Source organism: Sus scrofa, chromosome 6 (genome assembly GCF_054392235.1).
Source record: "Sus scrofa isolate SSC_HxYL_T2T_F1_AM1 chromosome 6, Sscrofa_HxYL_maternal_Yorkshire_Landrace_v2.0, whole genome shotgun sequence".
Lineage (NCBI taxonomy): Eukaryota > Metazoa > Chordata > Mammalia > Artiodactyla > Suidae > Sus > Sus scrofa.
Window position 1 is genome coordinate 71609739 of NC_139388.1, and position 14629 is coordinate 71624367.

The following is a 14629-nucleotide window of genomic DNA, read 5'->3' on the forward strand; positions in this document are numbered from 1 at the left end:
AGGTGGGCATTCACTAGGACCCGTGACACTGGCATCCCCAGGAGGGCTCCTCTCCTCGGGCCTTTGAGGAGCCAGGAGAGTTGTGGGTGCTTGGTGAGGTGGTCACAACGCAATCTCCAGTGAGTCCAAGCTGTACCCTGCAGGTGACGATGGCTCGGGGAGAGCTGGAAAGATGTATAGAATCTTCACTCCCTCTTCCCATCCCAAACCAAACTCCTCTTCATTCATTCCTGGGCGAGGGCATGTCTGTCCCGCCTCCTAGATAAAGTACAGGGCGCCTGGAATGCCATCTCCTAGACCCCTTTATTTTTTATTTATTTACTTTTTAGGGCTGTATCCACAACATTTGGAGGTTCCCAGGCTAAGGATCTAATCGGAGCTACAGTTGCCAGCCTACACCACAGCCACCCCGCTGATCAGGGCCAGGGATCGAACCTGCAACCTCATGGTTCCTAGTCGGATTGTTTTCTGCTGCGTCACGACGGGAGCTCCTGGACCCCCTTTAAGCCACACTAGGAGAGATGTTCATACCACCCCAGGCATGGGGCCTGCAAGGGCATAGGCAGAGGGGAGGCAGACTAAGAAAGCAAGGACTCGGGAGTTCCCGTCGTGGCGCAGTGGTTAACAAATCCGACTAGGAACCATGAGGTTGCGGATTCAATCCCTGGCCTTGCTCAGTGGGTTAAGGATCTGGCGTTGCCATGAGCTGTGGTGTAGGTTGCAGATGCAGCTCGGATCCCATGTTGCTGTGGCTCTGGCGTAGGCCGCCAGCTACAGCTCCAATTGGACCCCTAGCCTGGGAACCTCCACATGCCGAGGGAACCTCAACCACTGATGCTTTAGCAGGGCTTCATTTTCCCTCTGGCAAGGCTGCCCTTCCTCTTTCCAGACCTCCTGCATGTTAACTATCCAGGAAAAAAAAACCTGCAGTGCCACCCAACTGCCCACCCTTCCGTCACCAGCCCTGCCCCCAACCCCTCCCTGGGGGTGGGATGAGGCCAGGACACTTCCACAGGTCCCCTGTCCCACTTTAGGAAACTCTGACCATCACCAGAGAGCCGCCCAGCACACACAGGAGCACGCGTGCACCATCAACCTTGGCTCCAGTTCCCAAGGTGAGGTTGAGAAAGACAGATGCCAGTCAGCGAAGCACAGTTCCAGCTGCTTCATGTGGCGGCAAATGAGAGTCGCGATGGTCATCACTCATGGTAAGCCTCTCCCGCGGCCCTTGTTCTCACAATGGCTGCAGCTAAGTAACATTACTTAGTGACCAGAAGCAAAGCAAAGCAGAAACTGGAATGGCAGAAACAAACAGGTTTTTGACTAGAAATCTCCAGCTGTATTGAAAGGAGAGCTCCGTGTATTGTTAAACTATTAAATGTGTGTTTTAATGACAATGGACCAAAAGTGACTTGTCAAAAGCAATCACTAAAAAGGTGAAAATTCAATAAACTCCACAGTTCCAAGAAGCCTGTCACTCAGGTTACCTGCAAGACAACAGTTCCCCTATCTGCTGATCACAGAGCTTGTCATCACTCCTCAGTGACCCTGCAAGATCAAAATATTTTTTGTTTCTTTTTTTAATGGCCACACCCCAGTACAAGTTTCTGGGCCAGGGATTGAATCTGAGCTATGCTGCAGTGGCCGCAGCACCAGATCCTTTAACATCCTGTGCTGGGCCGGGGATCGAACAGCACCTCCACACCTACAGGAGCCACTGCGGTCAAGTCCTTAACCCACTGAGCCACAGCAGGAACTCCTCCAATATTGTAAAAAATATATTGGTTCTAGAGTTCCTGTCGTAGTTCAGCAGTTAACGAGTTTGACTAGCATCCATGAGGACACAAGTTCGATCCCTGGCCTTGCTCAGTGGGTTAAGGATCTGGGGTTGCCGTGAGCTGTGGTGTAGGTTGCAGACACGGCTGGCATCTTGAGTTGCTATGGCTGTGGGCTGTGGTGTAGGCCGGCAGCTACAGCTCTGATTCGACCCCTAGCTTGGGAACCTCCATATGCTGCATGGGTGCGGCCCTAAAAATAATTAGTGAAAACATTGGCTCTGTCCAAGGTTACCAAGCAGAGATCTGTCCCCTCGGTACTGCCAGATCTGGCGTTATCACTGCCCAGGGGTGTGCCCAGTGAGGGGCCAGCATAGGACTCCACTTAGAGCTTTGAGAAGCTTGGTGATAAGTCAGTGGAAGGACCAGGCAGGAAGATGGAAACAGGCTGCCAAAGCCGGCCTCCTGGCTGCACTGAGGGGCTCGGTGACTGACCAGGGGACCATGAGCACCTTATGGGGATCCTGCTCACCTTCCAAGAAATCAAGTGACCCCTAAAAAGGATGAGGTTTAAATACCCTAAAACATTCTAGAATTGTGACCAGATGCCTTTAAATACCTTTGATGTGACCAAACCTCTCCTCCTGTTTGTGACACGCGTGTTTCTGAACCCCTCCGGGCTGGCCCCACCGACCAGCTAGGACTCATCTATTTCAACACATGGCTCTTCCTGAAGGGCTAGGAGGATGACACTGGCCACAAGAGTACACCTGCACTCAAAGAGCCACAGAAGGGGTTTGCTGAGGTTTCTGAAAGGAAAGCAGCAACATTACACCTTTGGATGAGAGAGTGCTGGTCAACCCCGGGGTGCAGTCGTGTGGCGTCGGCTGAGAACCAGACTGTCCCAACTTCCCACTTGGCTAGGTCCGTGAACTTCAATCTCAGCTTGAAACTCTCCATGACCCAATCTGCTCCTGGGCCTGGATCAGGCAGGTGAGTCATGAGGCAAGACAGATCAAAAGGAAATTGATCTAAAGTGTGGTTCCGGCTCAGCTGGTATCATGGATGCATGTACTTCATCCCCCATCGGACACAGTCATCAGTTTGCAAAGTTATTCTCCAGGCTCTGGATCTGAAGAAATTCTCTATGGAGTTCAGTTTCGGCCACTCAGAACCTCCCTGAGGAATAAACTTAGGTGAAGAAAATGAGAACAAAAGACACACATTCTTGAAGCCCAAGGTCATTTTTGGTACAGCAATTAATCAGCTGAGGACAAACAACCACATTTTTGTTGCTAAATAGATTAACATGCCAATGCTTTAAAAAAAAAAAAAAAAAAAAAAAAAAGCCTTGCACAGGAATAGTAGCCATGTGTTAGCCACTTTAATATAAAGCGTGATCCAAACTCAATTACAAGAGTTCAAAAAAGCATAGAAAAACCATGGAGTTTCAATTTTGTTACAAGTTTTAAAATCTGGGAGTAATTTAAAAAAAACTTATATGGTAATTTCAGCCCAGGGTTAAGTTTTCACAACCAACCTAAGAATTACTACAGGGGAACATCAATGCCAGGAGTAAAATGTGAAAAACCAAGTCACGAACTTGCTACAGAGTTAACTCATCACAGGAAGGGGCAGCGCCCAAGAGCAACTGATGCCTCCGTTGGAAGTGAAAGAAACCCTGCCTTCTCTGAAGGCAAAAGAAATATGCCAACAATTCTGCTTCAAGAAATTTGCATAGAAATAGAAAATGCTAGAGCCTTTACCACAGATGAAATTGCAAAGCCTCAACACATTAAATTCAATCCAAAGGGCATCACATGTCAAATTGGAGCCAAGATACGACTGAAAACATTTCATTTCCAGCTATGCAACTAGCAAGAGCACGAGAATTTCAGGTGTGGAAATCAGCTGTAGGGAAGCTCTTGAAAAACATGAATTTGATACACCATCATCTTAAGACAACGCAGAACTGTTGAGAAGGGCACCAAAAGGCATCCGAGTCTCTTCCCAAAGTCACTCTTGGGATTTTCTATCAGCTACAATTAGTATCTTTACAGCCTCCTTGGTAATTTTCCACTGGTCTCCAGCCTCCACACACATGGCAACAGAAGCCCCAGAAGCCCCCAGGAACTTCACCTTCAGTTTGGTTCTGCTTAATGTCAGCTTGTAGAGAGCCTTTTGACACTGGCATTAAGCCCAGCTGTGGCCTGGAGCTCCCGTGTGGTGAAGCAGGTTACAAGATCCAGCACTGTCACTGCAGCGGCTTGAGTCACCGCTGCATCTCGGATTTGATCCCTGACCACGGGTGCAGCAAAAAAAAACAAAAAAGGCCGAAATGGTGTGGAAGCCACTACTCCCTGGGCATCTCAACATGTTCCTTCTGACTCCCAAGCTCTCCTTCACCTGCCACAAAAGGATTCCAGAGGTCTGGGCATCCAAGAATTCTGCCGCCAATCCCGGAGAACCCGAGTCCCCCTCTGGAAGCTCCACTACTCCTCATCTCTGGCGCCCTCTGCTGGGGTCAATGCGACAGTTTGGTGCCAAGACTTCGAAACAAAGATTATTTACACATCAGCATATTGTAGACTTTGACTGAACACCTAAGGCTTTCACAGTCACTCTCCAGACCCTTCCTGGGGTGTCACGAAACGCGCGCTAACAACAAAGAGCCACATTTTATTTCTACAGGAAGAAAAAAGGTTAACATACATAGTAACTGGGTAATTTGTCATCAAAAAATAAAAAGACAAATGCCCCCGAAACCCTGAATTCTTTTATCAACACTGCCACCTTCCCGAAAAGAACCTCAGACACAAGTCGCTGGTTCTGCTTTGAGTTAATCTGAAGTTCCCACGTTTGCATTCCTGAATCTTTGAGAAAAGCACCAGATGAGACTGACTCAAGCCTGTTTCCTGTAAAACGTGACTGCATGCACACCATCACATCTGTCCACCTGCTCAAGGTCAAAGAGCTCTCAGTTCCTCGAAGGAGTCGTCCCCTTCCACTGCGGCATTTCTACCACAAGCACTGCCATCTTGGAGCAAAAACAACTGCAGGGATAAGTGAGGTACAGCCCGAGTGAAGCCTTTTACTGAGCTTTCCATGTTCTGCTCAGTTTGCACTGTAGAAACACAAGGAAAACCACCATTTGATTCCTTACTTTTATTCAAGAACTCATACAAAATGTTACAGATAAAGGAATTTCAATCCTCATCTTCCTCCTCCTCTTCATCCTGATTAATCTGGAAGTAGCGTAATTCATAGCTCTCTTTGCTGTTAGCAACGACACGTAACCAGTCACGTAGGTTATTCTTCTTCAAATACTTTTTGGTGAGATATTTCAAATACCTGCAGAGAAAGGACACTTGAGACTCCACTAGACACAAGGCCTTCTTACATTCTGGCACACTGCAACGCCTACAAAACCTGTGCATTCAAAATCATTACAGTTCAGGAGCTCCCGTCATGGCGCAGCAGAAACAAATCCAACTAGGAGCCATGAAGTTGCAGGTTCGATCCCGGCCTCGCTCAATGGGTTAAGGATCCAGCGTCGCCATGAGCTGTGGTGTAGGTTGCAGATGCGGCTCGGATCCTGTGTTGCTGTGGCTGTGGTGTAGGCCCGCAACTACAGCTCCAATCAGACCCCTAGCCTGGGAACCTCCATATGCTGCGGGTGTGGCCCTAAAAGAGACCAAAAAAATATATGTGTATCATTACAATTCAAGGTGTTTTCCCATGGTTCAAAATGCCAGAGTTCCTGCTGTGGCTCAGCAGTAAAGAATCCAACTAGCATCCATGAGGACATGGGTTCGATCCCTGACCTCACTCAGTAGGCTAAGGATCCACATTGCTGTGAGCGGTGGTGTACGTGGAAGACGTGGGTCGGATCTGGTATTGCCCCGGCTGTGGCATAGGCCGGCAGCTGCAGCTCCAATATGACCCCTAGCCTGAGAACTTCCATAAGTCGTGGGTTTGGCCCTTAAAAAAAAACAAAAGCCAAAGATACGGCAAACATACACAACCAATGTTCTAATGAGAATAAACATCAGCCATATTTCATCTAAACTGGCCAAAAAATACAAAGAGATTAAGATGCGACTGCTGTCCTCTCAACAGCCATCACTTGTAAAATGGCTCAGCAACCAACGGAGAAAGAGATGAGGGTGGTGCCTGACAAATAAGCACCGATCTTATACCTTTTATGGAGAAGGTGAGGTTTCTTACAGGCTCCCAATATTTCCCATATCACCTGAGGGATTCAAATCTCCTCTTTCGATGACCACACCTGTAGAAATTCCCTAGCCAGGGACCGAATCGAGCCACAGCTGTGGCCACACCAGATCCTTAACCACTAGGCCACCAGGCAACTCCCCGAACTCCTTCTTTGAGGCTCCCCTCCCAGCTCCCTCTTGCAGCTGCCCAGATGCCAGCTCAGCAGTAAGAGCACCTGGCATCTCTATTCCTTCTGCCCAACCACTGTGTCGGCCTGGAGGAGCAGTGAGCAGTCACCATGGCACATGGCAGTCACAAAGCTGTCACCTGAGGGCAGTGATGGACTTTCCTGTTTCATCTCTCACCTGTTTGCTTACGAGGCCCTGAGGTTTACTTAACTCTGGCATCTTCCCAAAGCCACAGAGAAAAGAGAAGACCAAGCAAGGCCACCTCTGGGCAAACTAACCTTTCCAGACCTCCGTTTCTCCTTCTATAAAGTAGGACCCATGACACTTAACGTAGCTTCAGACTGGTACCAGGACTAAATGAGATGCGTGAGCTAACACTGGCACATGAGCAAGGACCCAAATGTTATTAACAAACCAACAAACTCAACACCACCAAGAAATGAATACTGTTCGGGAGTTCCCATCATGATGCAGCAGTTACAAATCCAACTAGGAACCATGAGGTTGCAGGCTCGATCCCTGGTCTCGCTCAGTGGGTCAAGGATCTAGCATTGCCTGTGAGCTGTGGTGTAGGTTGCAGACACGGCTGTGCCTCTGCCATAGGCCGGTGTCTACAGCTCAGATTAGACCCCTAGCCTAGGAACCTCCATGTGCTGTGGGAAGCAGCCCTAGGAAAGGCAAAAAGACCAAAAAAAAAAAAAAAAAAAAAAAAGGAAAAAGAAAAAGAAATGAACACTGTTCAACTGTATTACTTACGCCAACAGAGCAACCTTCACAAAGATGTGAAGATGTCAGTTCAATTCTATCCAGTTTTCCCTACATAAAAATAAATCAATTTGGTCCATTTCATCTAAAAAGTATTCTTTTTTTCCTGGAGTTCCCGTCATGACGCAGTGGTTAACGAATCCGACTAAGAACCATGAGGTTGTGGGTTCGATCCCTGCCCTTGCTCACTGGGTTAAGGATCCAGCATTGCCGTGAGCTGTGGTGTAGGTCGCAGACGCAGCTCAGATCCCACGTTGCTGTGGCTCTGGCGCAGGCCGGCAGCTACAGCTCCGATTAGACCCCTAGCCTGGGAACCTCTATATGCAGCGGGAGGGGACAAGAAATGGCAAAAAGACAAAAAACAAATAAGTATAATAAAATAATAAAAAAATAAAAAGTATTCTTTTTTTTCCACATTTATTATTTCTACTACGTTGTATTCAGCTGCGGGGGTTAATTCCTAAGTTTCGGTGGCTCAAGTATTTTCATAACAGAATGCTGGTGGAAGTTTTAGCAAAGCTGAGGAGCTCTCTTGTAGGGCAGCAGGTTAAGGACCCGGTGTTGTCACTGCTGTGGTCCAGGTTCAACGCTTGGCCAGGAGCTTCCACATGCCAAGGGCATAACCAAAAAAAAAAAAAGACTAGACTCTTCCTGCAGGCTGTGTGAAAGCCCCTCCACTGGGGGGGGGGGCAGCCCACCTCCACCTTGGAAGCCCTCTCGTTGTCCCCCTGTCACTCTACCAAACTGTCTTTCCTCACATAAAACAGCTCAGCCAGAGGGAAGGGGAGCAGTCCGCTTAACCTTAAAGTCATCTCTTGACTGATTCAGTTAAAAATAAAAGCAGGGAGTTCCCGTCGTGGCGCAGTGGTTAACGAATCCGACTGGGAACCATGAGGTTGCGGGTTCAGTCCCTGCACTTGCTCAGTGGGTTAAGGATCCGGCGTTGCCGTGAGCTGTGGTGTAGGTTGCAGACGCGGCTCGGATCCCGCGTTGCTGTGGCTCTGGTGTAGGCCGGTGGCTGCAGCTCCGATTCAACCCCTAGCCTGGGAACCTCCATATGCCACAGGAGCGGCCCAAGAAATAGCAAAAAATAAAATAAAAATAAAAATAAAAATAAAAATAAAAATAAAAGCAAAGGCTTAACCATAACCAACTTCAGTGACTTAAAAAGTGTTTTAGGAGTTCCCGTCGTGGCGCAGTGGTTAACGAATCCGACTAGGAACCATGACGTTGCGGGTTCAGTCCCTGCCCTTGCTCAGTGGGTTAACGATCCGGCGTTGCCGTGAGCTGTGGTGTAGGTTGCAGACGCGGCTCGGATCCCGCGTTGCTGTGGCTCTGGCGTAGGCTGGTGGCTGCAGCTCCGATTCGACCCCTAGCCTGGGAACCTCCATATGCCGCGGGAGCGGCCCAAGAAATAGCAACAACAACAACAACAGCAACAACAACAAAAATAATAATAATAATAAAAAAAATTTTAAAAAAAAAAGTGTTTTAACCTCAAAACAAAACAAACACAGCAGGGCCAGCGAACTGCTGTCTGTGACGTAAGGAAAAACTGGCCCACAGGAATTAAATGGAGCGGCTTCAGTCTAAACTGAGATTTCAGATTCCTCATCTAACTGCAGCAGCCTTTAGCGGCAAAAAACAACATAGAATTGGAAAAGTGAAAGCTCTTTAACATGGTCTAGAGGCAAAGAAAGCAACATCTTCACTTCTGAGAATACAGTCTAAGCCAGCCTGAGCATCTGTACAGCCTGAAACCCGTTAACCTTTGAAAAATAAAATGCTGACGTTCCCACGGTGGCGCAGTGGAAACGAACCCAACTAGTGTCCATGAGGACCCCTGGCCTCGCTCAGTGGGCTAAGGATCCGGCGTTGCCGTGAGCTGGGGTGTGGGTCGCAGACAAGGCTCGGGTCTGGCGCTGCTGTGGCTGTGGCGCAGGCTGGCAGCTGCAGCTCCGATTAGACCCCTAGCCTGGGGAACCTCCATATGCCACGGGTACGGCCCCTAAAAAAACAAACCAAAAAAAAGGTAAAAAAACCACCAGAAGTTGAATGCTTCTTTGGCCATGCCCACCCCACGTGGCCATTCCTGGGCCAAGGGTTGAAGCTCTGTGACAACCGCGACCTGAGCCACTGCACTGGCAACGCCCAATGCTTAATTCACTGCGCCAGAAGGTGAAAGCTTTTACCAACCGTAACGACATCCGTTCATGGAGTCATTCATCCACTCAGTGCCTCCTCCCACCGGACATGCTTCAGGAGGTGGCAGACGCAACCACAAAGCACAGGAGGCTACAGGGAACAACCCTCCTGGCCGGTGGGAGCGGGAACCAGGGCCAGGACGCAGGCAACCAACACGCCTCTCTCTCCCATACCTTTTGGAAAAAGGCACCTCGGAAGTTACAGTGATCTTGCTTTTGCTTCTCTCGATTGTTACAACCCCTCCTCCGAGGTTTCCAGCTTTCCCATTCACTTTGATTCTTTCCTGAAGAAACTGTTCCTGTAGAAATCAACAAATGATCCATCAGAGAGGCCGGCTCGCCCTCCTCGCCAGCAGAGTATTTCAGTTCTTTAACTGTTCGGTCTTATCTTTAGCTATCGGCAAAAGGCCTGAATCCAGGAACTGCAATCAGAAGACGGCACTAAGCAACTGCCCACAGACGCGCCAGGAGCCATGCGCGACTCCTTCCGTGTGCGCTCAAAGGCACCCCAACGCCACAGAAGGCTGACTCGTGGGTGAAGGACAGAGTAGACTTGGATTTCCCGTCAAGGCCCATGGCAAACGAATCCAACGAGGAACCATGAAGTTGAGGGTTCGATCCCTGGCCTCACTCAGTGAACGATCCGCGTTGCTCTGGCTGTAGTGTAGGCCGGCAGCTGTAGCTCCAATTAGACCCCCAGCCTGGGAACCTTCATATGCTGCGGGTGTGGCCCTAAAAAGCAAGCAAAAAAAAAAAAAAAAAAAAAAACAGGAAACCCAGCCCCAAACTTACAAGATCCAGGCAAGTCTCAGGCAACTTATGGCCCTGAGAAGCATAAAGCACTGTCTTCAAGTGAGCAGAGAAATGAGGTCTCCAATCGGGCAGAAGGAAAAAAAAACGCAGTGGTAACCAAAACAATTCCAGATCTGCTGAGGGGCCATGTGCACCATCACCCAACAGTAGAAGGGACAGCAGCCCAGGAGACTAGAGACGGACTCTGGGCAAACCCCAGTGGAAGCCTAGGCTGGTCCTTCACCTCTGTGGGCTACATGGATCTTCGACCAAAAAAGAGGACTCTGGAGTTCCCGTCGTGGCGCAGTGGTTAACAAATCCGACTAGGAACCATGCGGTTGCAGGTTCGATCCCTGCCCTTGCTCAGTGGGTTAACAATCCGGCGTTGCCGTGAGCTGTGGTGTAGGTTGCAGACGCGGCTCGGATCCTGCATTGCTGTGGCTCTGGTGTAGGCCGGTGGCTACAGCTCCAATTCGACCCCTAGCCTAGGAACCTCCATATGCCTCGAAAGCGGCCCAAGAAAATGGCAAAAAGACAAAAAAAAAAAAAAAAAAAAAAAAAAGGACTCTTTTTGGGGGGAAGGCGGGGGGCTACTGCAATGATATGAAGTCCCTTTCAGGTCCAAACCCCTGTGCTCCTCTATTTTTTGGTTTGTTTTGGTTTGTTTGGTTTGGTTTGGTTTGGTTTTTTAGGGCTACATGTGGAAGTTCCCAGGCTAGAGGCTGAATGGAAGCTGCAGCTGCCAGCCTACACCACAGCTCACGGCAATGCCAGATCCTTAACCCACGGAGTGAGGCCAGGGATCGAACCCACATCCTCATGGATACTAGTCAAGAGTCGTAACCCCACTGAGCCACAGCGGGAACTCCACTACAGTCCTTTATTTAAAAGCTCCAATGCACAGTATGTTAACTGACAGTAGGGTAGAGTGATTGGGACAAAAATCCTGATTTCTGCTTCTTGCATAATTGTTTCCTACCCTACGGAGGCATCTACAAGGAAAACGGTCACATTCACAGAAGTCAGGAGGCGGCGGGGGCGGGGATGACGCCAGAACAGGGCCACCCCAGACACAAACTAGAAGGAGCCACAAAGACTCAGCAGGACAAGAGGCCACAGAGAAAAGAAGTCACTGAATAGAGAAGGAACTAAGAAGCCAACTGAGGGACCTCTGGCAGGACAGGGACACAAAAAGCACCCACATGAAGGCAGTGAGCTAGAAGCTTCCTGAATTCCACTGTTACGCAGTGGCCATAGGCCAAGCTTTTAATTTCTTTACTTATTTTTTGTAATTGTATTATCTTGGCGACAGCCGACCTTGTGGAGACGAAAGAGATAATGTTAATCCAGGGTTCTACCCAACTGTGAATTCCCCACGCTGGGCTACTGGAGAGACAAAGAGTAAAATGCCAAGACCAAGCTGCAGAGTCAGAATGTGGCAACGACGTTCATAGTCCTAGATTTATGTGAAACAGAGGAATACTGGGGAATGGGGCCAACATGAAGGCAACAAATCAGTACAGAGGAGTTTCCATTGTGGTTCGGGGGGCTGCAAATCTGACTAGTATCCACAGGATGCAGGTTTGATTCCTGGCCTTGCTCAGGGGGTTAAGGATCTGGCGTTGCTGTAAGCTGTGGTGTAGGCGGCAGACTTGGCTGGGATCCTGTGTTGCTGCGGCTGTGGTGTAGCCCAGCAGCGCAGCTCCAAATGGACCTCTAGCCTGGGAACTTCCATAAGCCCAAGGTGTGGTCCTAAAAAAAAAAAAAAGAAAATTCAGTAAGGAGCTAGGTTTGGGAAAAAACCAAGCTCCAATAACAAGTTAGCAAGCAGGATGTTTTAATATCAACACTGAAGCTCTGATGCTTAATAAAGTAACGCTGGAGGAGATGCTGCCATCTATCCGGTGCCCCAAAGTCAGTCAGTCAGGTCCAGGGCACAGGTAGCCCCTTGTCCCTGAGGACCAAGACCCAGAGTTCCTGCAAAGGAGATGCTAGATCCAAGGGAGTCTACCTGCTTCCCAGTAAATGTTAGGTAAACCACTTTGGTAAAGTGAAGAAGCAGACGAGGCAGTTCTCTGGCACTGCCCGGCTCCAAGGCATCTCCTTCACTCTTCAAAACCAGGAGACACAGAGAGTGAGTGAGCGAGGCTGAAAAACAGAACCAGCCCAAGCTCCGGAGTTCCGGTCCGGGAGAGCCAGAACCAGAGCAGGCTGATCCTGCAAACAAACATCCTCCAGTAGGCTTTCCTCGCAAAAGCTCTAAGGGTTCATTACTGTCCAGGGTGATGACGTCAAGGGGATAACTTACAAAATTGGCCGCATCCATGATTCCATCTTCCACTGGGTGCGTGCAATCAAGAGTGAACTTGAGAACCTGCTTCTTTTTTTTGCCCCCCTTCGCCACAAGCTTTTTCTAAAAAAGTATACAAATGAAAACAGAGATGAAGGGCATAACCAGTCCAAAAAAAAAAAATTAACAGAAGCAAAACCACCAGAGTTGTACAAACACAAAAACTATAGCTCTGAGTCCAGAATTGAGCTCTGCCCCAGAGTGGAGGAGGTCGAATGCTCAAAGGTGCTGCTGTGCAAGCCTAGGGTCGAGCCCTCCGGAAGGGGAAGTTACTCCAGCACTCTTGACCCATTTACACTTTCCAGCCCCCCAATATATATGAGTATCAAGGTCTGCTAGCTTAGGAAGGACAGTAAAATGAACGTTTCCTTTTACTTGCCCTAGAAGTTCCAAAATAAAGGTTCAAGGAACACTCCTTTTATTCGCTCATCACAGCACAGGCATGCCTGCAACAACTTTAATTTGAATCAGTCCTTGCCCTAACTCTCCAGACTAGAGTCCTGATGCCCTTAACCCTGCCGCATCCACCTTCTCAGAATCAGCAGCCAGATCCACACAGCTTAGCAGTGCATCTTCCCCAGTCAGGACGAGGGTAAAGCTACCCCTTGGGCTCTAATTACAACACTATGGTCAACAATTTCTGGCCTTTTGACTAGTTTGATCTGTGAATGAGCCTTCCAAACCACGGGTAAGCACATTCTACCAAGGTTCCAGATCCTTTCATACTCACAAAGCAGCTTATATTAACCTGGTCCCTCTACAAACTCCAACACCATCTAAGGAAGCCTCTGTACTTACACTTTAAAAACCATTTCAGAATCTAAAAAGGCCTTTCCAAGAACACATCTTAACTCCCTTCCTGTTTGAAAGAACTTCACTGAAAACTTGTCAACGGGGTCCGTTTTTCAAACACGGAGCTCCCTTCCAAAAAACACTTATTTTCTCTAGCATCTGTCTTCCTAATATCAAGAGGGCAGTCTTAAACGCAACCCCGGAAATATACAATCAGCAGGCACACGACCTGGCCGCAGTGGGCTGGATACCCCTCACGAGTTTTCCACCTAAAGCTTAAAACGCCTAAAAGCGTCAAAAAGCCCATCCAGGCAGAATGATAGAGGTGAGCCGAAAATATTAACAAAGGTGTCCCAACAAAGGAGGAGAGAGAAACTTTCTCCCAGTCACCTGGGAGAACGACCTGCGGCCGGAGTGACATGAGAGCGCCGCACGAGCCGGTCCCAGCCGAAGAGAGAATGGAACGGGGCCCTCGCCTGACACGAAAAAGGGTCTACAGAGCTGCGCCCTAAAACCTAACTTCCTCCGGAGACGCTAGAGGTCCCCTGCCCCGAGCCTCTTTCCGAAAACAGGCCCGCCAGACCCGTACCCTCCCACCTGCCCCCGAGTCCTGGCTGTAGGCTTCCCGGATGCGCGGTCGCCGGGGGTGGCAGGTCCCCTCCTTCCCCGCCTTCAGCCCAGGTAACGAGGCCTAGGCCTTGGCTGCCTCACGCCGGCCGCACTCCAAAGACCGCTGACCGGCCCAGGCTACAGCCTCGGACCCCCAGCTTCCCACGGGCCGCAGGTAGGGGCCCAAGCCGCGATCTCCCGGAGCCCCGGGACTCCCTCTCGGGCCTCGGGCCGCGGCCTTCTCCGCCCACAACGTGCGGGACCCCTCGGCCGCGCCGGCCCGCTCCAGCAGATGTGCCGGCCCGGCCCCGGCAGGACGCTGCAGAGCGCCGGCCGGCGCGAGCCAGGCAGGGGCCAGGCTGGCGAGGCCCACGTGCCTTCCCCAGAGCCAAGGCCTCACGCGGAGCCATACTAACCACAGGCGCCATGGCGGCAGCAGAGGCAGAAAGGGAGTTGAGCGAATCACGCAGACGCAAAGAGCCGCAGCGCGCAGAGCACGCAGGACTCAGGCCGTATCAATCGCTCTGCCACGCCCCTCGCTCCTCACCATCTCGTCCTGTTCCGTACGCTCGGGGAGCGATGATTTTTGCCTGAATGCAAAACCCGTCCTCTCCCCCGCCGGGAGGATTACGGGGGGAGGGAAGTGGCCTGTCCCACTGCGAAGGATCGGAGGGGGGGGGGGGTGCCAGCCTAGATGAGCCCAAAAAGAAATAAAGGGGCTTGCTCTACTGTGAAAGTCTTAGGAAGAAAACGGAAAGAAGGAGATCCAGTAAAGCATAAATTAACAGCTAGTGGGGTGGGAGTCGAACCTACTAGCTTGGGGAGGTGAGGCCCTTCTGGCCCTGGAGTCCCAATGCCCAAGATCACTTGGCTTCTTCCTAAAGTGCCCAACCTGGAAGGTGGTTCCCCGGGCTGTCTCGCTGCCCTGATCCTTTTTGC

General features: G+C 50.0%; 1 protein-coding gene across 1 annotated transcript; it reads right to left on the bottom strand.

Moving 5' to 3' along the window:
• Positions 1–4925: 4925 nt before the first annotated feature.
• RPL22 (ribosomal protein L22) lies at positions 4926–14142 on the bottom strand. Its single transcript, NM_213987.2, has 4 exons — positions 14107–14142; positions 12248–12352; positions 9322–9446; positions 4926–5126 (listed from the first exon to the last, which is right to left on the bottom strand). Exons 1-4 carry the CDS (start codon positions 14116–14118, stop codon positions 4982–4984), a joined length of 387 nt encoding a protein of 128 aa, NP_999152.1. The 5' UTR covers positions 14119–14142; the 3' UTR covers positions 4926–4981.
• Positions 14143–14629: the final 487 nt, after the last annotated feature.

Bases quoted from the DNA above. Each gene is read 5' to 3' on its own strand.
- RPL22 (NM_213987.2), bottom strand. The intron at 9,447-12,247 runs GTAAGTTATCCC...TGATTTCTACAG, and splicing joins TCATGGATGCGGCCAATTTT to GAACAGTTTCTTCAGGAAAG. The intron at 5,127-9,321 runs GTATGGGAGAGA...CTTTCTCTGCAG, and splicing joins GAGGTGCCTTTTTCCAAAAG to GTATTTGAAATATCTCACCA.